Genomic DNA, 12,768 nt, shown 5'->3' with positions numbered 1-12,768 from the left:
ATCTGTAAATACCGATTCGGTAAAATTACCGAATTGTCAAGGGGGACAGGGTATCACTTTGACACCCTGTTGCACCCCTGATTCTGGCTTGTGTGCCACCTGGCACATGTGTACATGCACAGATGTGCATGTACACAGGAGTTTGTTATTTACCATGAAATAGTATTTCATGGTAAATAACGAATTCTTAAGGGCCTGTGGCACTGTTTTCAGTGCCACCTACAGCTAGATTTACCGATTCGGTAAATTTACCGATTCGGTATTTTACCGAATCGGTAAAATTACCGCATCTGTAAATATTAAGCCCCCTACATCTCAATCGCCAAATACCGTCGGTAACGGGCGAAATCGGCCGTTACCGACTGGTATTTGGCGACCTACATCTGGCCCCAAGTAATTTACTGATTCATTAATTTACTGATTCGGTATTTTACCGAGTCCTGTAACCTGCCTCCTACATCCCACATCCCTAAATACCGGTCGGTAACGGTAAAATTTACCGAATTTCACCGTTACCGACCGGTTTTGCCTCTCCTCCATATGGCCCTAAAATGTTATCATTTTCTTTTTCCTGCTCTGACCTGCGGAGGAGCCGCCCCTGCTTAACGTAGGGTTTGAAATCTTTATTTTCGTCTTGCAAAACAATGTGGCACACATGGATAGCTCTGCATTCTTCACCCACTTTTCACTTAAATCATGTCAGTACTAATTAGAACTAAGTAAGCTCGTGTAATCGTTTTCACAGTGAAGTGCAAATATTCCCACGAAAATGTTGTCCGCCCAATATTTGACACTCTCCCCGGAGTCATATTATTCATACATTATATTCATTGCATTGAATGCAGTGCGTCGGAGGGCAAAGCCCTGTTGTGACCTGCGTAGGCTTCCGTACCCTTTCACACACTCTCCGTTCAACAACACCCAGGGTGTTGTAGTAATTCTCAGCTGCCGACACAGAGCCTGTAATAAAGAAGCAAGGTCGGGCTTTGTGTTTCTGGAGATTGTCCTTGTGGCGCTAGATACAAAACAAACCGGTCCACTGCTGAAGGACAGGCCGACTCTCCCCGGGGGAGCCTCAGTCATTTAAATGCTCTCTGCTGGCTGCAGGTCACCAGTTCCAATACCTTCAAGGTCAAAGCCATCCTTCCCAGGTCGGTACATTCAGTACCATTTAATTGGATAATCTTAACCCCCCCTTGTCACTGTAGCTGTTAGAAATGGCTGACGTTGTGTGAAACCGTATGAAGTTGTTGTTAACGGTATTATTTTTATGATGGCGAATGGCATAATGTGGGCGGCGGAGCTGTACCTGCAGGGAAGCAGTGAGTGGGGAATGTGTGTTGTGTGCCGATGCAACTATGCACAGCCCTGCCGGGGCCTGCCCTCACTTGCAAGGCTATTTAGTTAAATTGTTGTTTTAAACGCACTACTGCCGAACTTTGGCGAGGTAGTGCTCTACGACAGTGCCCAGGTTGTGGTTCGGAGGAAGAACTCAGGCTGACATGGGCCTACATTTACAATTCCCACAACTGTAGCGGGAGCATTTTAAAAGGTTTTATGAATGAGCTCTCTTTAGATGCACAAACATGAAGCATGAAGCCCTATATTTTTTTAAAGGAGCGTTGCTGTTTAAATAAGCCTGAGTGAAATTTAAAGTGCAGTAGGGTTCATTTTTTATAATTTGGGGAAATTCATGTTATGCTTATTGAAAGAAATTACGCCATTACTCAATTTCGTGTAATGGCAGCAAAATTCCAGCACAAGAGCAATGTGAACAGTCGGAACGCAAAAGGCTGTTGTTCACAACAATTGATTTTTGTGCTATTTTATTAGCTCGAAATTCATCCCCACGTCAAAAATTGAGGCGTGGACACATTTCGCCCTTAAAATATAAAGCAAAGGGCCATATGTATGAAGCTAATTAGCATTCGCAAAGGCCGAAATTCTGCGAATTTCGGCCTTTGCGAATGCTAATTACCTAAATGGTATGTATCAAACATTTTTGCATCAAAATAAGGAATCGCAAAATTTGCTATTCCTTATTTTGCGATTGCACTTAAGGAATCGCAAATTTTGCGATTCCTTAAATGCAATGTATCAAAGAAAAATATGGAAAAAATGCCATTAAGGAATCGCAAATTACCACCAACTTCTAGTTGGTGGTAAGTTGCGAATTCTTTAAATAATGCTTTTTTCCAAAAAACCAAAGGTGCCATATGACGCCCATACATGCCCTTAGGGCATGTATGTGCGCCATATACCCCCATATTGCAAATTGCCCCTTCATTCCTATGGGCCTCCTGGCCCATAGAAATGAATGGGTAATTTGCGATTAGCAATTTGCTAATCGCAAATTAGGAATGGTAAGGAATCGCTATAAAAAAGCGATTTTGTTCATACATACCATTTTGCATTTCCTAAATAGCGATTCGGTAAAATTCGCTATTTAGAAAATGCTAATTGGTTTGATGATATATATGGCCCTTAATGACGGATTTCCATTTTGCATAATTATGTTTAATTTAGCATAATTTCCCAGAAATTTTGTACAATTATGCGAAAGCAAATTACACAGTTTTACACCCCCCTAGTTTACGTGTATGTTGGGTGATTTGTGGGAGAAGTGATCTGAAAGTTTTTTTATTGATGTTAGTGTACCATTTTTGTCTCATCCAAGGTTCCATTCTGGCCAGAAACATTTCAACGCGGTCATGCCCACCTCGGACCAGCCCAGCCTCTGATGTGGAGGAAGATGATGACGGGTCGATGGATGGAAAAGGGTAGGTACATTGTTTGTAAGTAACAACCTCTGTAGTTCTACCTGCGAGAAAATGCACATATCTCGCTTTTTGTGAATAACACTGATAAGGGTTACTCCGTTGACATTTACATTTTCAATTGTATTGTAATATTTTGTAGCAAACATGATTTCTTTTTTTTTTAAACACACACAAACAAAACTTTATGCACAAACAAAACTCCAGTCGGTGGACCATGAACACCTCGACGTTCCCTAATGATGCACACCTCTACATGAAACCCAAACATGGCTGATTCTGAGCCTTTCACACACTATCGTCGTTGCATTCCAAAGGATGCAATTGTAAATGTATTTTAAAGTGTTAAAACCTTGATAAGTGGTAGTAACAGTGATAGACAACTTTACTAAGATACAGGGGACGCACTTCACAAAACAATTTATACACGTAAATCTGATTTACACATGTAAATCCTGGAATTATACGTAGAAGGTATTCCCAAAAGGATACCTTGTACTGATAGATTTTTTTACTACCACAAAATATTACCCCACAAAGGTCTAATGTTCCATACGTGAGTAAATTTCTCTTTAAGTTGTTGGATAAAAGAAAGTGCCGCTGCAGGCCTCCCTCTGCTTTGAGATTCTGCTTCGAGATCTACTATTATATTCAACACACATTCAAAGAAAGGTCCCCACTCATATATATAGTGCTAACTTTACTATTAATTATAGCATAAATTCAAGATACAAACAGAGGCAAGACAACGTTTGGTCATAACCACATGTGGAGGAGCGCAGCCATGATCAGCCGTGCTACTATTATCTCCCTTTGCGGAGAAGTGGAGGCAACCTGATACACTCCACCCCAACCGCAGCTGGAGGATGGCTGTTTATTGTCGCCCACCAACCACAAACTGCCCTGGCCGCTCTTCGGGGTACCCGTTAGTGAAACCCTCTACTGGTAAAACCAAGTGAAAAGCAGATGTTGCCTCATTGCCAATTGTGGTATTATTGAAGAAGGTAATTCTATGGGATAGTGGGTGCTGTTTCAGAAAGGCAGAACCCTTGCCCATCTCACTCCTCTATGCTGGGAAGGGGCAAGGAGAAACACACATCCTTATGTGATGGCCCCTTCCTACCTACTTCCTTTTCGCACAGTTTCGGCAGATGTCCCTGCAGTGGGCCAGGCATCTTGGCACAGATACCCTACCCTTCCACCCGCTCAATAATTCCCCTCTCTATAGTCTGTATTGGGGTTGTAAATCCGAGTTTATAGCATAAGAATTTGTAAAATTGTTGTCAGCTGAGTCACTCCTCCTCGAAATTGTGCTCGTTTGAAAATAGCACTGACTCTAGAACACAGTCCACTCAAAACATCCCAGCATTTCTTTACCTTGCTGCAGTCCCTGTTCGCATTTCCCAACCCAGTCCTTAGTAAATGGAGGTGACGTCTCTTTGCATTTTACTTGCAGGTAAAATATATGAAATTGCCCTCTTTTTCCACAGCTTACTTCAAGGGCTTTAGTAACCAGACCTTTCTGCCCACAATCTTCCTGAATTGTTTTTACCTTCACTTAGATCTAGTCACTCCAGTGTTGGGCTCTCACAGACCTCATAACACTCATACTGAAGTGACTCGTCCATCCTTTCCGGCTAGGCTTGGTGTAGGATATGTGGGTAACTATGCAGTGAAGTTAGCAGCGTTAGTGGGGATCGGGCATGTTGGGCTTGGGATTGTTGGCTAGAGTTGAGTTTAAAAGGCAACAGAGATTCGACAAATTGTGCAAGGTGAGATAATTGCTACGCAAACAAATGATGGACGGATTGCTGAATAAATCATACTTTCACCCCCAGTCAAGAGATCTGGGTTAAATCCATTGTTCTTTTGCTTACCATGCCACCCCAGTTTAGACTCAGCCATATGCAAATCAGTCTTGACCCTGTGCCTCACTAGAATAGTCCAGACCGAACTGCCAAGCCAGGTCCTCGCTGAACCGGAAACAAGCATCCTGGGACCGGTTTCTGGGTATTACCCTTCATCAGCCAGGCTAGCCTGAATCCAGTGGCACAGTGAGCAAGGGACCCCGGTCTGGGCATACCCATCCCACTTAGGGAGAAAAGTGCTACGCAAACAAATGATGGACAGAATGATGGACATAATCTTTTTTCTCTGCTGACCGAATGCAGCAGCTAAACTCATCAGTGAACCTGTACTTCGAGTCAGAAATCCATTTACATATGATAATCAATAACCCACAAAAGACAATAATATTTATGTTCGTGGAACATGTGCAATTAAGGCTCCGGCTGAGCAGAGGTACCTGGGAGGTTGATGGAAATGTATGCAGCTGTTGAGATAGTCTGGGCTTGAGTTGTGTAGTGCATTGTATGTGTGGGTCCGAAGCTTGAATTGAGCACAGTTGGTATTGGGGGCCAGTATATTTTCCGCAGGTGTGGTGCAATGTGGGATCAGCATGGGAGTTTGAGAACAAACCTGACTTCTGCGTACTGGATGGCTTGTAGTTTCTCAGCGAGTTTCTTGGTGATTCTTACGCAGAGGGAGTTACCATAGTCCAACCTGCTGGTGATAGGGGCTTGGGTGATGGTTTTTCTGGTGCTGCTTGGTAGCCATGTGCAGGTCTTTCTCAGCATCCTCAGTATGTGTTGAAACAGGTTGTGGTGACAGTATTGACCTGGGCGGAAATGTCCAGTTTATTGTCAATGATGACCACTTGTGGGCTGGTGGTGGGAGTGGGTCAGAGTTCTGTAGGTCACAACATAGAGTCTCGTGCCGAGGCATCTTTTCTGAAGATGGCCACTTCTGTCATGTAGGTGGTGAAGTTGTATCTTGTGCTGAGGGATTTGTCCCTGAGGGACCACATCAGTTGCATGCCGTTGGGATAGAATGTTGGTGTTGTGTGTGGGGATGACGTTGGCGAATGATGTCATGTTGTTGTTGAAGAGAGTGGGAATGACAGAAGAGCCTTGAGGTACTCTGCGCTGGATTTTCCTAGCGTCTGAAAAATTAGATACCAGGTTGACTGTTTGTGTTCTTTCCCGTTAGAAAGGTGCAGATCCATCGGAGGGCGAGTCTTTGACTGCCAGTCTCAGACAGGCATCTGATCTCAATGGAGTGGGAGATCATGTCCAAGGCCACTGAGAGGTCTTGTAAAATGAGACTGCAGTTTCTCCTCTATCTAGAATTCTCTAGATGTCGTCTGTTGCTGCAATGAGGGCTGTCTCTGTGCTGTGGCTGGGTCTTAAACCTGACTGTGTGGTGTAAAGGAGCTGGTAGTTGGCAAGATGGTGGACGAGGCAACTATTGATGAGTTTTTCTATGACCTTGGCTGAGTATAGTAGGGGGGAATCTATCTGTAGTTTACGAGTTTTGCCAGGTCTACTGTGGGCTTCTTTAGGAGAGCCTTGACAGCTGCGTGCTTCTGGAAAGTTTCTGTGTTGTTGGAAGCATTGAGGATGTGGGTTGGGGAAGTGGTGGTGGAGGTAGATACTTTGTTGAAGGCGTTGTGGGGGCAGGTGTCTGTTGGGGCCCCAGGATGAATGGTGTTTATGATCGTGGTGGTTTAATCTGTGATGATGGCGTTCCAGGTCAAAATGTGTTCTCCATCTGAGATCTGCAGGCTGACTGCCTGGTTGCAGGGGTCAGGTTGACAGTTGAAGTTGTCATATATAGTTGTGATTTCGTTGCTAAAGAAGTCTGAGAGGTTGTTGTCCAGTTCTTGAGATGGGGTGATGTTGCTGGCGGTGGCTGCAGGAGAGGTGAAGTCCTTGATAATTGAGAAGATCTCCATGTTGCTGTTGGAACTGGCATCAATGCAGTCTGCTAGAGCCTTCTGCTAGTTTTTCTCATCCGTGTCTTTTCGGCTTGTGCTCCACTCTCATTCTAGCTGTTTGCAGTTCCGCTTGGTCAGTTTAAGTTCCTCTGTGTACGAGCTGGCCTCGGTATGTGTACGTGAGTGGGTGTTGAGGAGAATGCATGAAAATGAGGAGTGGTGTGTGTGTGGAGCCTACTTTGAGTGCGCTTGAGCGGGTGAGGTGCTGGGAGCTTCTGGTGTGTTTGTGGTGGGCACTGGAGTGATTGATGATTGTGGATGTGGTGGCGCAGGTGAAGAGGTAGGAGGAGCAGGTGAAGGCCACTTTTGGGTTGTGCGGAGCGGCATGGCAGCAGCGTGGCATGCTGGGGTTTAGGGTGTGGTGGATTGTAGCGGGGGTGCGACCGGTCGCTGAAGGACCTGGGTTCCTGGTGCGAATGGATGCAAATAGGCTTGCCTTTGGGGCGCCTTCTGTACACCAGTGGCACACCTGCTTCAACCATCCTCTGTGTGTCCAAGCTGCAGATGCCATTAGGTAGGTCTTTGGATGGTGAGGAGGAAAGGAGTGCAGGAGAGGAGCATATAAGAAGTGGTTGTGAAGGGGAAGGGCACAAAGTGAGGGAAGGGCAGGAGACACTGGTACAAGTTGCAACAGAGGCAAAACAAAGGGGCAAAAACGATGGCAACAATATCAAAACAAGGCAAAAACAGTGAGAAACATTGGCAAAACAGTGTCAAAACGGTGTCAGACACTGGTAAAAAAAAACAGGGTCACACAGGAAGATAACTGAGACATTACAGTGTCACAATCATTGACCAACAATATCAAAAAGCAAGGGCAATGAATAACAGTGAGAAACAGTGGCGACGACAGAGGCACGAAAGATGGAAAACTGTGACATATAGTGACAAAACAAAAGATAAGGAGAGTGGTAGGAACAGAGGTCTGGAGAGAGAGATTAGTCAGAAGGGAGCAGGTGAGAGAGAGGCGAATAAGCGAGTAGCCGGGCCTTTAAGGATCTTGACAAGTCAGAAGACCACTTGCTTAAATATGTCGTGTATTGTTTGATTAAATGAAGGTTATACAATTGTGTGGTGTATCGGGTGATTAAAGGGTGGTAAAACAATATTCTCAGATTGTAGCATTCTCTTGAAGCTGTCAGCACAGTCACACATCAGTGGGAATGGATCACGATGTTATAGAGTTAGGGGAATTTAAGAAACAAAACCGTACAGATTCGATCCATACTTTTCAACTGTATTTTTTTCCAGCAAATTGTATTTACGTTGATCGGAGTACAGGAGCTCGGTTATATTGATACTGCCTTCTTTAACTTTAAGAGGAGTTTAGTTTGTGTAAATCATATCAAGTGTTGCACTTAGTGAAACACACACCCACTTATACACACTTGCTGTAATAAAAGGTGTACATCTCTTGTGCTTGACATTCCATTCCTGCTTGTCCTTGAATAGTTTTCTGTCAGTGTTCACTGCTGGGCGTGGGAGTTCATTACATGTTCACAGTGTGGTCGGTGATTACGGAAGCATCACCTCTCAACAAGACACTGCTCAGTAGAATGGGTGACGTGTTCGGGCTTTTTCTAAAGTCTGCATGGCCTCCTGCAGTAACTGCTGCTTTCAGACCGTTTCAGGGCCAAAAGGAATTGGCATCACCACTAAATATGACCCCAAAAAAGCACCTTTGGTAAAAAAAAATGGTTTGTTCTTTTCCCCAGTTCGAAATCTTTATAAATAATCATAGAGTACATGTCCTGTTGAATGCAAAACAGAAAGAACTTTCTCCTAATCCACTAAGAACTGGGATTGGGATACTAATCTCAATTTTCGAAATTCTTACCTCCAAAATACCTTAATACAGCAACAGCAACAGAAGTGATCAATTAACCTGGACAGTGTCAGGAGCTGCATTGAGATGAACATTTCACATTTCTATTAGTTTGTATCAGCTTGAGGTAGAAACGACATTTCTACCAGAAACCTGGTGTTTATTCGGCAGCTAATGCATTGTGGGGCTGATGAGTCAAATTAAAAAGTATGCAGAATTTACCATGACGGTGGAATCACAGGCGTCCAGTGGTCATGCTAGCACAGACATTATTTTGAATAGTTTGTGTCTTTCTTTCTCACCGGGAATGGTGAGTCATGCGAATTTATGTTTCAACTCGTTATACGAGTCCCACTGAGCTCAAAGCTATCCCTGATGTTCTTAAATAGGATTATTTAGGAGCCATCACCTCTTTCGAGAACCTTTTCCCATGTTTTTTTTTTATCTTGATAGGCAATTGGCCCTCAGATTCGACTGCATGTCAACAGTCCAACAAGGCTTGTTTATATGGAGCCAGTAGATCTGGCCCTCACTCAGTAACAAATGGGTAGTGAGGATTTAAAATCAACACCACCAGAATTTTAGTGCTGCTGCTGGGGCCTTAATTCCCCTTCTATCTCTCAAGTAGTGTACATTTTGTGCACTGGGTGTGTAAAACGTATCATTTTCCAAAGGACCTTGGGGTGATTGCCCACAGGGAAGTTCTTTGGTTAGTGGGGGTTTCAGCTTATAAAAGGATGCTGAGTCAAGTTTTACTTTAGCCTTGCAAAATTAAAATGTAATTTACTGAGTTGTGAGCAGCTTTCACCCATTTTGAATGTGCAAACAGCAACATTTGTGCAACTTTTCTTGCAGTGAAGGTTTCCAGCACCAAGCTTTTACAGGGCAATTTTCCCACAAAAATGTTTGTTCCGTGCCCTCTGCGGGGCACTGTGGTATGTCTTCCGCCAGTTGAACTCTAGGTACAGGTATAGGTGTGTTATATTTCTAAAAGTTGGAAACGTGAGACTGCTGCAGTTTCCCTTCCCCTGGATTTCGCCCCTCATAGACACAATAGACTGTTTTGTCCTTTGTGTGTTCCATTTTAGGCATGATAGCCTTAATAATATGTTTGTGAAGGAGGAGGGCTGCTTCCATGTACTTCCATATAACACACATGATAGACATATTAGAATTCCTGTTTTGGCTCTTACTATAGTCAAAAAGTCTAATATGTCTGGATAGGAAGGAGTGCTGGAGATGGTGTCCCCTGCAGATTGGCAATACAAACACCACGAATCGTCTTGCCAAATTTTGTAAAAGTGTGTCAGGCGAACCAAACTTCAGTTCCTCTGAAAATATAAGTGATTTAAGGTTGATGTGAATTATTTCACCCATGTCTAAATCATCCCCACAGGTTAGGAGAACGCTGAGCTTAAATGCTTTCCTAGCTGATAAAGTGGGGAAGTGTGGCTCAATGGTTAGAGCGGCAGACTCTGATGCAGAGGTCTAGCCCGGGATCAGGGTTCAATTCCCGCCTTGGCGGGTCATGGGCTCAATTTCCGCGGACCTGCTCATTCTCTCCTCGGTGCCTATTCTAATCATGGGTCCCACTCTGCAACTCTGGGCAATAGCTTGATTAATCTCCACAACGGCCCCAACAATGCTAGGATGCCTGGCTTCACCTTGGGGGTGCCCAGGAGTGGGCACTTCACAGGGAAAAGCCAGGAAGGGTTCCACAGCGGTAAGCGAGATACCCCTTCGGGGGTCGATTCGGTGCTCTAAACAAATACTACTACATTTACATTTACATAAACTGAGGGATGCACCATAGTATAGGATTAGTAGGCAGGTGATTATGGGAAAGAATATTTATAAAATGCTTTCTTGACCATGACATCCAAGTGTGGAGAAGAACTGGGGTCGAGCAAACTCCTAAGCTTGCTTATGCATTTGTACTAGAAATGAACCAGCCAATGAAAGATCGACCAGATGCATGTCTCACGTAGAGGTCCTCTTAAACCCGCAACCCCAAAACGAGCCAAGCAAGGCCCCTCCCTGACAAAATGCATCACGTATGTGTGCTCCCTACCACTTGCTGTCTTTCTCCAGGTTAGCTCTCACTGGTCCTAGAGGTTTTCAGGGATTAATGGTTAACAATGAAAATAAGCATTAGCAAAGCCAATAGGCCCCCCCCCCATGATTGCTGTTGGCTTTGGCAATGTTTTGTGGCCATGCTATCAGCAAAGCGTATGCTTTGGAATGTAGCTAAAACTAATTTAAAAAAGTGCAATGATGCAGCTAGGGCTAATGGGCTTTTAAAAAAAAATTCAAGTGCATTAGCGCTGGATGCATCATATTCCCTTTTTTATTATTCTTTTTAGCCAAAGTCAGCAATTTCGATGCTGTAAAGCAGGAACAAAAGCCAATGGCAGAGCCAATAGTCTCATAGGTGAGACCTGTTGGCTTTGCCAATGCTTGTTAGGTCTTGACACAACACCCCTGTGATCAGTTAATCTCCCCAATGCATGAAAATAGAAATGTTATTTGGCAAAAAAAATCCCATCACATAAATAATGCAATTGCGCCCATGTCCATGTGTTAGTGAAAATACATTTGGCAGCAGATAGCATTTGTTGTCACAATAATCATCCATTTCAAATGAGAAAAGGGCTTCTTTGAAGTGTCTGTGGCATAGTAAAACATAGCTACAAATTGCAAGAGGCACAACAAGGATGGTAGGGAAGAAAGAAAAAGAAAATTAGTACCTCAATCACAGCACGATCAGCGGAATGGTAGCAATTAAGCTGGAGCAATCAGTACTTGGTCCATGATCCTGCCAAAAGAAGAGGAAGTAAAGCCAGCATGCACTAGCCAATTACATGGCAGCACATAAGAGTGACAATGAAACCTACCAATATCAAGCAATAGGCGGGCTGCAAGCCCCTTGTTGTTTACAATATCAAGCGAAGAGGCATGCAATGCGTGCGCTGTCACAGGTGAGACCTAAAAGAGCTGCACCCAGAGACTGCCCTCACCCCTGACGTTCCCCCTATTTAGAAGAGAGCTCTAAAGAACAGGCTCTGGGAGTGCATGCCCAATGGGCAAAAAGTGGTACCCTACCCATTATAAACTGCTCCTGTATGATCCCCCAAAATACCTTTTTCTTTATATATAGACTTGAGAGTGCAAACTTTGTCATTGAAGAAAAGATTAAAGGAATGCGTTTATCCATACTTGAACATTCAATTCCAGTGTATCAAAAGAAGGCAGGGAGACGTAATGAGAAGGAATATCTTTCTGAGCGGTTTAGCCGATTTTGTTGCCTTGTGTGGCATCATAATGGAAAAGAAAAGCATACCTAATGTCGTCAGCTGGATGTTGACTGTGGTGTAGCTAGGATGGTATTGGCCCAAGAGCAAGCCTGACAACTGCCCCCCCCCCCCCGATTAATATCGGGTAATTACAAACAGCCATAACCGGGGTTCAGAAGGCCCCTCACAGCCCTTGGCGCCACTGCACCTGCTGCACTTTTAAAAGCTACATTAACGCTTGTGCTGAATTGCTTCTAATGTATCATATCATCTGGGGTTTCATTGTTTTTCCTGTCCTGCTGTCTGCAACATGTTTGTCTGATCTACCGCTGTTATAACTCGGCGAGTGATCCCTGAAATCCAGCTGCACCTATCACTTCTGCTGCCCAAATTTAGAACGAAAACGCATTGCACCATGGCCGTCTTTTACAGTAAATCTGTGTTTATCCCATCAACCAGGTAATTACGTTGCCTCATCTTGAACATGCACTATTACGGTGGATATAACAGCCCAGCACTTTAAAAAGAGGCTGATTTTCTGAAATATAGTTTCAGAGCTATACTACATCAATATGAGTGGTGTTACCACCAGCAAAAAGCTGGTGGTGGTGAGCATGTTTTTGCCATGCCGTGCAGTTATCTAATTACCGCAGAGTTATCATATTTTCAGACACTAACGAGGGCTGTCAGAATGTGACGTGCTTTGCAGCCCCTTGGTAGACCTGCAAAGCTCGGTCTTAAGTGGCAGCTGCACTATCATGCCCTACAACACCCACGTTACTGATATTTTATTGTAGGTGTGTTTTCATGCCATAAATATATTGACTCTTTCAAAAGGAATAGCTCATAAAACCTCAGGTACATGGCTGTGATTTTCCCAAGCAGGCGCAGGCTTCACATCGAGATATTCATGTTTGTGTGGCCTGGGCTCGCACTTAGGGTCGTAGACTTGAACCAGATCCCTGGCGCGGCTTTCTTCTTCCCATGAAGTCTCTAGCTTGTCCTTCCAGACTCTGTACACAATCTTGAGAGGGAGGA

At 44.1% G+C, this 12,768-nt stretch overlaps 1 protein-coding gene across 3 annotated transcripts in view; it reads left to right on the top strand.

Moving 5' to 3' along the window:
* The window catches only part of PLEKHG5 (pleckstrin homology and RhoGEF domain containing G5), a 575,902-nt gene that overhangs the window by 274,221 nt on the left and 288,913 nt on the right, over positions 1-12,768 (top strand). For all 3 annotated transcript variants that reach the window (XM_086921583.1, XM_086921584.1, XM_086921585.1), the window contains exon 3: positions 2,678-2,780. In XM_086921583.1, the coding sequence (XP_086777709.1) occupies positions 2,678-2,780 (103 nt within the window). The remainder of the gene's footprint in view (positions 1-2,677; positions 2,781-12,768) is intronic.

This window comes from Lissotriton vulgaris, chromosome 5 (genome assembly GCF_964263255.1).
Source record: "Lissotriton vulgaris chromosome 5, aLisVul1.2, whole genome shotgun sequence".
In the NCBI taxonomy this organism is placed as follows: domain Eukaryota; kingdom Metazoa; phylum Chordata; class Amphibia; order Caudata; family Salamandridae; genus Lissotriton; species Lissotriton vulgaris.
The sequence above is the reverse complement of the archived record's forward strand: the minus strand, read 5'-3'. Positions and strand labels throughout refer to the sequence as shown.